Source organism: Polypterus senegalus, chromosome 8 (genome assembly GCF_016835505.1).
Source record: "Polypterus senegalus isolate Bchr_013 chromosome 8, ASM1683550v1, whole genome shotgun sequence".
NCBI classification, from domain to species: Eukaryota; Metazoa; Chordata; class Cladistia; order Polypteriformes; family Polypteridae; genus Polypterus; species Polypterus senegalus.
Genome location: NC_053161.1, coordinates 141,733,343 through 141,746,454, shown reverse-complemented (window position 1 = coordinate 141,746,454; position 13,112 = coordinate 141,733,343). Strand labels below are relative to the sequence as shown.

The 13,112-nt window shown below is 37.9% G+C and overlaps 1 protein-coding gene across 2 annotated transcripts in view; it reads right to left on the bottom strand.

Annotated features, from left to right (window-relative positions):
* sinhcaf (SIN3-HDAC complex associated factor) overlaps positions 1-13,112 on the bottom strand; it is a 33,117-nt gene that overhangs the window by 7,667 nt on the left and 12,338 nt on the right. For both annotated transcript variants that reach the window (XM_039761858.1, XM_039761857.1), the window contains exon 2: positions 3,331-3,465. In XM_039761858.1, coding sequence (XP_039617792.1) covers positions 3,331-3,458 — 128 coding nt within the window. In that variant the 5' untranslated portion in view covers positions 3,459-3,465. The remainder of the gene's footprint in view (positions 1-3,330; positions 3,466-13,112) is intronic.

Below are 13,112 nucleotides of genomic sequence, written 5' to 3'. Positions count from 1 at the left end.
ACTGTTGCCAAATAACTCTTTGCCCTGTCTATCCAAAGCACACTGTACCAAAAGTCCTGGGGCCTCATGCATAAACAGTGCGTATATACAAAAACGTTGTGTATGCCCTTTTCCTTGCACACTTTGAAATGTATAAAAACTTAATTTGGCATAAAGTCATGCACATTTTCACAGTAGCCCCATTCCTACGTATGCATGTTTTTGCTCAGTTTTGCAAATTGGCAGCACCCAGTGTCAAAGCAGAGTTACTGTTTCCATGTCATTCACCTTTCTTTTTCATGTTTGCATCAATGACACCGGATTTATCAAAAACACAGAAATTAATTGCATATCATTTACAAATTTAATTTGCTTGATTGTAATCATTCTGTAATAATGTAATGGTGCAAGGAATGGCCAAACTATTCCAACTACTGTAGCTGCTTTAGCATTGTTACACTCAGTGCGTCACTCAGTTTATTTTAACCCATTATATCCGAGTGTGGAATCACCGTTGTAAAGCAGCTGATTGAAAAACTCTATGGCAGGTTGTGTCAAGAGTGCAGAGGAATATCGAGATATATCATATAGCCCTGAAGAATATTTATAGCACACACTTCCTCAGCCATGTGCACAGTCTATTTGAACTTCTCCCTTCCGGCAAATGCTTCAGAGCCTTTTCTGTATGGACCTCGAGATTCAGAAGCAGTTTCACCCCTAGAGCTATAAATGCACTCAGTCAGTCCATAAAGTGCTGCTGGTAGAACTGTTTTTACTTGTAAACTTGCACTACAGATGTAATAATGTGAAACCTAAGCCATTGAACCATTTGCACTATACAATATGTACATGTATGTTATACAATATGAAAGCAAACTAAGTACATTTTTCATTTTTTTTTAATATTGTGTTCGTATACAATAATAAGAGTCTATATGCAAATCCTCCATAAACTTATTTTACCATACAATAGCAATAAAGGTATTCAAATCAATTCAATAGAAGAGAATGAGTATTTACATATGATGACGACTGGGTTCTAAGTCGATTTAGATTTCCAAGAGCTATCCTCTTGTAACTCTGTACTGTTAGAATACTAGGATGTATAGTTGACCTCATTAAGATGAAATGCTTTAAAGTCTGTATGTTACATTATACAGATAAATTTTTAACTTCATTTAAAAAATGTATCAAACATGTGGAGCATGGTGACGCAGCAGTAGCAAAGAGCTGGTGCCCCGTCCAGGGATTGGTCCTGCCTTGTGCTGCTTGCTGGGACTGGCACAACCCTGGATGGATAGATGGATTGAATAATTAAAATGTATTACTAAGATTTTTCAATGTTCCTTAAAGGTTTTGAAGATTCAGCGTTCTAATCTTACAACTGGTCTGACATTTATTACAGAGCTTATTGCACAGCGATTGGTTACGTGAAGAAAGAAAAGGACGGACAGGAATTGGGGGTTGGTACATTTGAAAGAGACAGTACTGCTGCAATAAATTATTTCATCATTTAGGGTCATGCATGTCCCAGCAAGCATCTTGCGGGAGGCAAGAACAATCCCTGAATGGGGAAACAGCTCATCTCTACAACTGTTCTCCCATATTTAATACATGCTTTAATGCATTTCATCATGAAAATGATAAAGTATACATCAGAGTATTTAAATTGTTCAGAGAGCTGTAATATCATGAATGCAATGAATTCTGTTTGGAGATCAATGCCTGCATACTCCTGTCAGCGTAAGAGAAAGCCCATTTAAGAAGCACATGGTGATTCACACACATAGAATATGAAGCATTTAACATGCTACTTTATTTACGATGGAGGTTTACGATGTTCTACTTTAATGACAAAATAAACTATGAGATTAAAGTGGAAATTGAGATTAAAGTTAACATTTCAATTTTTTTTACTTTGTGTCCCTATTTTTTCCTTTTCTCTGTGCCCTAATACACTTCCGTATAATACTCAGATGGTGGGCTATGACTCATCTTTTCACAGCGACTTTGATATCTGACCACTTCTTTTTTATTTCAGGCACTGTGCAACTTTCTGAACTTGTACTTGAGTGTCTCTGCCACTCTGTATCACTTGATCACCTTCCTTTTGTTGTTTATACCACTGCTTAAGCCAAGAAATAGTATGATTTTCCTTGCCTCCATTTCACATTCGCTGAATTTTTTTTTTTTTTTTTTGCCATTGTCTTTTAACCAAACACTAAGTGGAAGGCGATATTTATATTGATTTGCATATTAAAACATGCAAAATTCTAGGAGCTTTTCAGGGTGAGGCTGTAAGCACATGTACATACGTTAAATTTCACATTTGTTGGGATTTGTAAAGGGGAAGTGTGTAGAACTTGGCGTTCGCACAGATTTATGCATCTGGATTTCTTTGTTCGTACACACCATTTCCACTTCTGTCTGTACGCCATGTTTTAGTGTGAATTCTACGCATGTTGTTATACATGAAGCCCCTGGTCTTTACCTAGATGTTTATGGGCAAACTTGCCTTGATGTTTAATCTGGCACACCTCCCATGTAGATCTGTTTTATAGATCTATCTAATGGTAGATTCATGCACTTTGATATTAACTGTGCCAAAATCCACTTGTAAGTACCATGGTCAAATGTGGGGGTTCCTAGAGACTTCTTTACGCATCTTGCATTCTACTCTGGCTGAACTTTTGAGTGGTTTGGCCTGGCCAGGAAAATTAGACAGTTGTTTGAAATCATCTCTACACTTTTATGTTCTTCTAGACAATTGACTAGTTGACCTCAAATTGTGACATTTTTAAAATACATTTCCCAGACTTATAGGCATCTAATACCCTCTTTTCTGAAGGCCTTGGAGAGCTCTTTCAATCTAGGCATGGTGACAAAACACACTTAAACAACAAATAACAAACCAAGCTAAATTTCCGAGGTTTAGACAAAGTCCTTTCTAACGATCTAATATTTTTCAGCTGATCTGGTACAGCTGCTTCTATGTTTAGTTATTTGAGGTAGTTTATTTTTTCTTTTAAATTGAGTAACATACTTACTTGTGACAAATGGTAAAAATACAGGTTCATCTCGCCCACTACTGTTACTATATAACCAAGAACAGCTAGTATCTGCCCATATTCAATCCTTTCTGATAAGCAAACAATTCTACTACAATTGTACAATAAAGAAAATTTGTAAACTATGCACTGTGACACTTTGCACTTACCCTTTCATTTTCTTACTTCAAACCACACTTGGAGATTCTACTATATGTAAACATAGATTTGCATGTACAAAAGTGAATGTTCAAGCAACCACTACACAAAACTTACATGATTACTTAACAACATGGATACCTACCCAAAGCAAGTCTGGAAATCCTTTTCATAGCGCTTGCTATCAGTAAATCGAGAGCTTGATGATTTGGCTCTACAAATGCAACAACCATCTATACTTCGGTACATCTTTGGCTTATGGAAACCAAACATCTTTTCCCTGTGGAACAGAAAAGGAATCACATAATTAACCTTTGTCTAAAAAAATGGTTTCATATTCTAAGCTGAAGTTCCCAAAAGGAACAATTTGTAAGGTTTTGACATCCATTCATTAGCTTACTATAATCACTTTTGTTCAGGGCTTGGGAAACAAAGCCTCTGCCAGCAGTAACAGGGCAAACATGGAACTATGTCTGACTGGAACAGAATAATCCAGTTTAGGGCATGCCCACTAATACGGAAATAATTTAGTCATCGACTTCAGCCGTCAGGGAGGAAAGAAGAGTTACTGTAGGAAACACTCATTCAGAAGAGAACAAACATACATACACAAGGCCCAGAAATCAAGTCTAAATCCTTCAAGGTGGCAACAATATCTGCCATGCCGCAGGGTTATTTAAGTTTAAAATACTTAAATTGTGTATATTGTGATCATTTACACACAAATGTATGCAAACCGATGCGAGTCCATCTGCTGAAATAAACAGAAGTAAAAATTACCATTTTAAAAGTACTGATGCTTAGAGTGAAGAGATAATGCAGCTCCTTCAATAGCTCACTTTTCTCATTTTTTCGGTACATGTGAACTTATTAAGCTACCTCAAATTATAGACAAGTCCATCTAACATGGCTATACTCTTGCAAAATGTGATTCATTTTAATTCGCCTGTTGTCATCAATTTTTTGAATTTGCACAGTATATGTTGCAAATGACAATGGAGTTAAATAATTATACAATACAAGTTAAATGTATGTCATAGGCAAAAATTTAAAGGAAAAAACAAACAAAAAAAAAAAACGCCACAAACTCTGAAATAAACAATGTGCACATAAATTGTTTCCAATGTACACAGTGAACAACATTTTATATCCATAAAACTAAGCTTATATGCATGATGCAATTCCAATAATTCTCCAAATACTTCTAAAAACTGTTGTCAGTGACAGAGTATGGCAAAGTATTTTGATAAACTAAAAACACTCCCGTTCACTCTGTTTCATATACATACAGTGCTGAGGAAAGTACACACCACGTCAAGAAATGACTGGACTGTCGGGAAAAGTTGTGCAAATGTATCTAAAGCAAATGTATGTATCTCTGCATGTTAATGTTTAAATTTCAACTTTCTACAAAAGTAAATATTAGTGTCATATATTTTATCTATAGACATACATTCTGGGTATTTGGCTTTTGACAACTGTAATACTAAGAAACAACAGCCAACATGCAAGATTAAACAAAAAACAAAAGTGCAAAGCTATTGCAGATAACCTTTTGAATAACATGCTTAATCAAAACAAGCCCTGAAAAACATATTCCCTCTAAACTGCTATCCATGGTCATGAAGGTGCAGCCACCAACCTGCATGTTTCACTCACTATTAGAAAATTAACACTGCACAACTTAACAGTTTGAACATTAGAACACTCTAGACGAGAACAGGCCATTCAGCCCAACAAAGCTCACCAGTCCTATCCACTTATTTCTTCAAAAAAAACACAAACAAAAAAAAAAAAACAACCCATCAAGTCGAGTTTTGAAAGTCCCTAAAGTCTTACCATCTACCACACTACTTGGTAGCTTATTCCAAGTGTCTATCATTCTTTATGTAAAGAAAAACTTCCTACTGTTAGTGCGAAATTAACCCTTGAGTTTCCAACTGTGTCCATGTGTTCTTGATGAACTCATTTAAAATACAAGTCTTGATCCACTCTACTAATTTCCCTTCATAATTTTAAACACTTCAATCATGTCACCTCTTAATCTTTTGCTTAAACTGTATAGGCTCAGCTCTTTTAATCTTTATTCATAATTCAACCCCTTTAGCCCTGGAATCAGCCTAGTCGCTCTTCTCTGGACATTTTCTAGTGCTGCTATGTCCTTTTTGCAGCCTGGAGACTAAAACTGCACAGTATTCCACAGTATTCACTAGTGCATTATAAAATTGAGCATAACCTCCTTGGACGTACTCCACACATTGTGCTATTTATCCTAACATTCTGTTGCCTTCTTAATGGCTTCTGAATACTGGCTGGAAGTTGATAGCTTAGAGTCCACTATGACTCCTAAATCCTTCTCATAAGGTGTACAGTAATCCCTCACTATATCGCGCTTTGACTTTCACGGTTTGACTCTATCGCGGATTTTAAATGTAAGCACATCTAAATATATATCACAGATTTTTTGCTGGTTCGCGGATTTCTGCGGACAATGGGTCTTTTAATTCATGCTACACGCTTCCTCAATTTGTTTGCTCTGTTGATTTTATACAAGGGACGCTATTGGCGGATGGCTTAGAAGCTACCCAATCAGAGCATGTATTACATATTAACTAAAACTCCTCAATGCTATAAGATATGCATCCCTCGCGGAGCTTGATTGTTTGCTTGTCTCTGCCTCTCTCTCACCCTCTTTGACATTCTCTGCGCCTGACGGAGGGGCTGTTTGCTTAAAAGATACTGACGCTCCTCTAAAAAAAATGCCGCTTTATTGCGGTGCTCGGCATTACGGGTGGAAAAAAAATACGGACACAGTGAAGAAAAAAAAAATCTAAATGTCGAGATTAAAGTCGACATGTTGACTTTATTCTCGACATTTATGTCGAGACTAGCAGAATACCCGCGCTTCGCAGCGGAGAAGTAGTGTGTTAAAGAAGGTTCGAAAAAGAAAAGGAAACATTTTGAAAATAACGTAACATGATTGTCAATGTAATTGTTTTGTCACTGTTATGAGTGTCGCTGCGATATATATATATATATATATATAGCAAAATGCCTGCGCTTCGCAGCGATGTCATGTGTTAAAGAAGTTATGAAAAAGAAAAGGAAACATTTTAAAAATAATGTAACATGATTGTCAAAGTAATTGTTTTGTGTATTTGGCGGCAGCGTCACAAAGTTTTTTTCGTCTAGCTGCATCAGAAAATGTACCACAACGTCTGACATGCCTCCTTTTTAGTGTTTTCTCACAGCTTGGATTGCTGCTGTCATATATACATACACACACACACACACACATATACACATATATATATACACATACATATATTCATATATATATATATATATATATATATATACACACACACACACACATTATATATACACACACACACACACACACACATACATACATATACTTGTGTGTATGTTTGTATGTGTCTATATGTGTGTGTATAGCTTTGGTCACTGAGTGCAAGGGAAAAATAATAAAATATAGTCTATAAGTTATTAAACAGTAAAACATTAACGTTTTAAGAAGTACAGGTACATTGAGCACTACTGGAGTGGTTTCAGGTAAACTACATTTTAAAGACTGTGTAACACAACAGGTAAGTAACTAACAGCAGCTAAAATATATATGGATCATCTCGGTAGTAGATCCCTTTTGAAAGGCGCTACACACGGCTGTGGTATAGAAATTACATTTTCTATGTGAGCGTTCAAATTTGTGCCTGTGGTAATGTGCCTTACCGGCATTTAAAGAAAATTAGTTTTGTGTCCTCTGCAGTGTTAAGAGAGAAAGGCTTTGGTTTGGGATAAAAGGAAAAAAGGTGTAAAGAAAGGAAAGTTGCCTTTTTCTTTTATATAGTATAGAGATGTGTTCGCTGACGTTATGATCGCCTTGTGTAGACTGGTGAGGCGTCCCGCCATTAATCGGCTGTGATGGCACTGTCAGTCCTCCACTCGTGTGCGTGTTTTCATAATCAGAGCTGAGGACCTCATAATCGTATATCGTGCAAAAGAAAGTGTGAATCGCCTTAATATTATTTTCCGTGGTGTAGAAAAAGGGGTCCCGTGTTTGCACTTGTCTGGGCTATAGCGCCGGGGGAGGATGAAAAAAATTAAAAGTGCTCACTTTGACTTAAGGCAGAAGCGCAGTCAGCGTCTCAAAGGCGGCACAGCTATGCGCAGCGCTGGCTGCTCGACTTTTGCTGGGCAGGAGACCAGTTTTGCAGACACGTTCATGATATCAAAAGTCTCAGCTCTTTGGAGGTCATTCATATATTATATATATAGCAAAATCCAGCGTCGCAGCGGAGAAGTAGTGTGTTAAAGAAGTAATGAAAAGAAAAGGAAACATTTTAATAATAACGTAACATGATTGACATTGTCATGAGTGTTGCTGTCATATATATGCCTGCCTAAATAAGTCACCCTGCTTTGCTCTTACTTTATTTACCGTTCATTTAATCATGGCTATTGGCGGAAAAATTATAAAATGGAAGGAGGATGGCTTTACCAAAACAATTATTGATGGCGAATCGATTATTCATAAAGCTTGAATTGGTGATGTTTTCTGTGTTAACCTCATATTTTTCAGACTTCTTCTCAAACTAAGGTGGTGCGAGGGTAAAATGAATCGGGATGCGCTGATCAATGTAATGGTGTACAGTACCAGGAAATCATGCATTGACAAAAGCTCCCTTTGCTTGTAATGCAAAGTGTGATTAAATGCATTATTTTTAAGCGTTATGGAGCACATGCATCGAAGCTTCTCAGCTGTGCTTGTGCTAAGAAAAGGAAAGATTTTAAAAATAACGTAACACGATTGTCAATGTGACCTTTTGTAAGTAGTGCCTGGAGGATTCAGTGTGGAGAAACTCTATAGAGACAGCGTGTGTATTAACTTGTGGATTTTTCTGTGAGTATTTGGTGGCAGTCTGACGAAGTTGCTTCGGAAGACGGCATTAGCTGAGCTCAGCTCAGACCGAAATTAGATGAATGGGAGGGAGATGATGGCGTGACTCCCCACCCGCCTTAACTGTCAATCCCCCACAAACACAGTCTCTCGGAATTTGCATAAGCACACCCCTTCACCTACAATTTTAACTTAGTTATAAAGTGATCAAAACTCGTTTATATCCTCGTCCTCTCATTAAACTTGTATCCGCATTACCTGTGGGCATGTGAAACGCCAGCGTAGCCTGTCTATGAACTTAATTTAAAGTTTAGGTTTACACCTTGCTTTCTTTCGAGGCAGCAACACTCATGAATATGGTAGTATATGTCACTCGCTCGCTTCTTATTGTTTTTCGCTGCGTTCTCAATTATATAATGCATGTTTTCTTAAGCGCTTTTTGCAGGTCTTCCTGGTTTTCTACGCACTGCGTTGACAATCAGTTCACGTGATTACGTGGGAGGCGTGATGATGTCACACGAAACTCCGCCCTTCCAGCTCAACTCCATTACAGTTAATGGAGAAAAATACCTTCCAGTTATGACCATTAGGCGTAGAATTTCGAAATGAAACCTGCCCAACTTTTGTAAGTAAGCTGTAAGGAATGAGCCTGCCAAATTTCAGCCTTCTACCTACACGGGAAGTTGGAGAATTAGTGATGAGTCAGTGAGTGAGTGAGTGAGTGAGTGAGGGCTTTGCCTTTTATTAGTATAGATTAAAGTCGACATGTTGACTTTATTCTAATAGTTTATTTTGTCAGTAGAATGTCGCAAACTAAACATCTTTAAATGAATGTTCAATTTACTAGATTTTCTCAAACCCCTTCATTAATTAATGTAGCACATTAAATGCTTTATATTAAGTGTTCCCCGACCCAGTTTTTAATCTCTATGCGCTTCTTCAACTGACTTCCTCTTGCACGGTGAGGGGCAGACAGCGATCGCCGCACATTGACTTCATGATGTTCCTGCTCTAAGAACATTCAGAATATTAAGAGAAATACTCGATATCTTCTTCACGATGAAATGCATTAAAGCATGTATTAAACATGGGTGGCGGGGGGCACGGTGGCGTGGCTATAGAGCTGCTCCCTTGCATTAAGGGGTTCCCAGTTGTATGTTCAGTTATGTACTTAACAAAAAAAAGGTAAAATAACTGAAAACATCGAGAGAATGCCAAGAGTGTGCAAAGCAGTAATCAGAGCAAAGGGTGGCTATTTTGAAGAAACTGGAATATAAAACATGTTTTCAGTTATTTCACCTTTTTTGTGAAGTACATAACTCCACATGTGTTCATTCATAGTTGTGATGCCTTCAGTGAGAATCTACCAATGTAAATGGTCATGAAAATTAAAGAAAACACATTGAATGAGAAGGTGTGTCCAAACTTTTGGCCTGTGCTGTAGGTAGTGGAGGCAGGCACTGGCTACCTACAGTCCTGAATTTGTTAAAATAATGGATGGAGTAAAACCTTACACAAACCCCTCAGAAGAAACACCAGAACTAATCCACTTGATTAAAGCATCCAACACCAAAAATTAGAATTCATCTCTAAGGGTCAGTGCAAGAAAATTCGAATCCTGCCAAAATACCTCAACACATTTTCCTGCCATTCAACTTCTTGCACACTTATACAGTTGTGCCTGAAAGTTTGTGAACCCTTTAGAATTTTCTATATTTCTGCATAAATATGACCTAAAACATCTTCAGATTTTCACTCAAGTCTTAAAAGCAGATTTAGAAATCAGTCAAATAAAAGAGACAAAAATATTATACTTGGTCATTTATTTGAGTAAAATGATCAAATATATTATATATTTGTGAGTGGCAAACGTATGTGAACCTCCAGGATTAGCAGTTAGTTTGAAGGTGAAATTCGAGTCAGGTGTTTTTAATCAATGGGATGACAATCAGGTGTGAGTGGGCACCCTGTGTTATTTAAAGAACAGGGATCTATCAAAGTCTGCTCTTCACAACACGTTTGTGGAAGTGTATCATGGCACGAACAAAGGAGATTTCTGAGGACCTCACAAAAAGAGCTGACCATCTCTAAAGAGTTTGGACTCCACCAGGCAGATTGTGTACAAATGGAGGAAATTCAAGACCTTTGTTACCCTCCCCACGAGTGGTCGACCAACAAAGATCACTCCAAGAGCAAGGTGTCTAATAGTCGGCGAGGTCACAAAGGACCCCAGGGTAACTTCTAAGCAACTGAAGGCCTCTCTCACATTGGCGAATGTTCATGTTCATGAGTCCACCATCAGGAGAACACTGAACAACAATGGTGTGCATGGCAGGGTTGCAAGAAGAAAGCCACTGCTCCCCAAAAAACACATTGCTGCTCGTCTGCAATTTGCTCAAGATCACGTGGACAAACCAGAAGGCTATTGGAAGAATGTTTTGTGGACGGATGAGACCAAAACAGAACATTTTGGTTTAAATGAAAAGTGTTTTGCTGGAATGCAGTGTTTTCCTTTCTCCAAACATAACCTTATCCCATCTGTGAAACATGGTGGTGGTAGTATCATGGTTTTGGCCTGTTTTGCTATATCTGGGCCACGACAGCTTGCCTTCATTGATGGAGCAATGAATTCTGAATTATATCAGAGAATTCTAAAGGAAAACATCATGAACTTAATCTCAAGAGAAGGTGGGTCATGCAGCAAGACCATGACCCTAAGCACACAAGTTGTTCTACCAAAGAATGGTTAAAGAAGAATAAAGTTAATGTTTTGGAATGGCCAAGTCAAACTCCTGACTTTAATCCAATCGAAATGTTGTGGAAGGACCTGAAGTGAGCAGTTAATGTGAGGAAACCCATCAACATCCCAGAGTTGAAGCTGTCCTGTACAGAGGAATAGGCTAAAATTCCTCCAAGCCGGTGTGCAGGAATGATCGAAAGTTACCGGAAACATTTAGTTGCAGTTATTGCTGCAAAGGGGGGTCACACCAGATACTGAAAGCAAAGGTTCACATACTTTTGCACTCACATATGTAATATCCGATCATTTTCCTTAATAAATAAATGAATGACCAAATATAATATTTTTTGTCTCATTTGTTTAACTGGTTTCTCTTCATCTACTTTTAGGAATTGACTGAAAATTTGATGATGTTTTAGGTCATATTTATGCAGAAATATAGAAAATTCTAAAGGGTTCACAAACTTTAAAGCACAACTGTACTTATTTTTGTAACAAGATCAAACCATTAGTTTTTTTAAAGAAAAAAATACTAGCGTTACAGTGAAAGGTAATTTTTCTGATGCATAATTTGTATTTTCCAATTAAATAAATGACCAAATCACATCATGCTATAAAAAGATGAAAAAGTGATTTAGTGCTGACCAGTAAATTTATCCTGGCTTTTGGGATCAAGTCTGAAGAAGCCATCCATCCATCCATTTTCCAACCCATTGAATCCGAACACAGGGTCACGGTGGTCTGCTGGAGCTAATCCCAGCCAATGCAGGGAGCAAGGCAGGAACCAATCCCAGGCAGGGCGCCAACTCACTGCAGGAGACACACACCCACACTCACAGCACACACTAGGGACAACTTAGAATCGCCAATCCACCTAACCTGCATGTCTTTGGACTGTGGGAAGAAACCCACGCAGACACGTGGAGAACATGCAAACTCCACGCAGGGAGAACCCGGGAAGCGAACCCAGGTCTCCTAACTGTGAGGCAGCAGCGCTACCATTGCGCCAAGTCTGAAGAAGCTTTTCTGCCGATTACAACAGATGAACTATCACATTTTTACAATGTGCCAAACAAGTAAAATTGCCCACCTCTGTCTATCAAAAACCAAACAAGACCTAGTCCCACCTCCTAATCTCCCACTTCCATCATCATCAATTGTTTGTACACAACAATCCAATGTCTACTTTGCACAAAAGTCCAAATTTGCAGCTAAACAACTGTTTTGAATCATCTCTTTGGGATTTCAGTTCTATAGCAATGCAAGTTCTTTGGCTTGGTCTTTCAATTCAGATTACACTCTAAAATACTGTTACACTGTGCTCTTACTGTCTGGCCCTTATTTACTGAGTAATGCCTTATGTTTATTATATTTACTAAATGAACTAACTTATAGTTAGTTCTTGAGCTGCAAATTACGGTAGGTTATTTATTTTTGCAAATTATTTTATTTATTTTTTCCCCCAGGAACAAAGTCTTATGTTGAGAAGTGCATCCATTTTCTGTCATGCACCTTCCTGAAAAATGTGCAGTTCCCAGTTCAGGCTCTTATCTGTGACTTATGAATGAGCATAACCAAGTCACTTACCCAAGCCAGTGATCACACTGCATAGTTTTGGAAGAGGCTGCAGTTGTTGGAGAATAAAAGGTCCACCAAATAATTATGTGCAATAGCTGCTTATACTGGTCAGAGACCCGAGTAGCCAGTGTCAGTGGCAAAAAAACAGGAAATGTCTCTTAAACAGCAGCCCTCAACCAGGTTCACACTACATAACTGGCAGCGATCTTTAGCAATTAAGGTTACCTATTCACCTCATACTACTTACTTAATTCATAACACTCTACAGGTAGCAAATGTGACATTTCAATGAAGAGTGACAATATAAAACCTACTTGTCAGTGCCAGCAACCTAGCCGACTCCAAGTGAAACATTAAAGATGAAGGCAGTCATCTCCTGGCAATCGGTAAGATAAAACCAATGAGTGGCGTAGGACTTGACCTCAACACAGACTAATAATGAAAGGATATCTTCACTTAGACAGTGAACTAAATATTATATACCCCATCTCTAACAGAGGTTTTCAGGAAAACCTGGTGAATCAATTGAATTTTTTTTGGAAATGTATTTTTTTTTTCTTGGTATACAGTGGAGGAAAGAAAAAAAGCATTATGAGAGCAAATTTACATTAACATTCTAAGATCTTTTTTAATGGATACATTCAATCAGCACTGCTTCATGGGATCTTCTACTAGAGTGGCCCTGATA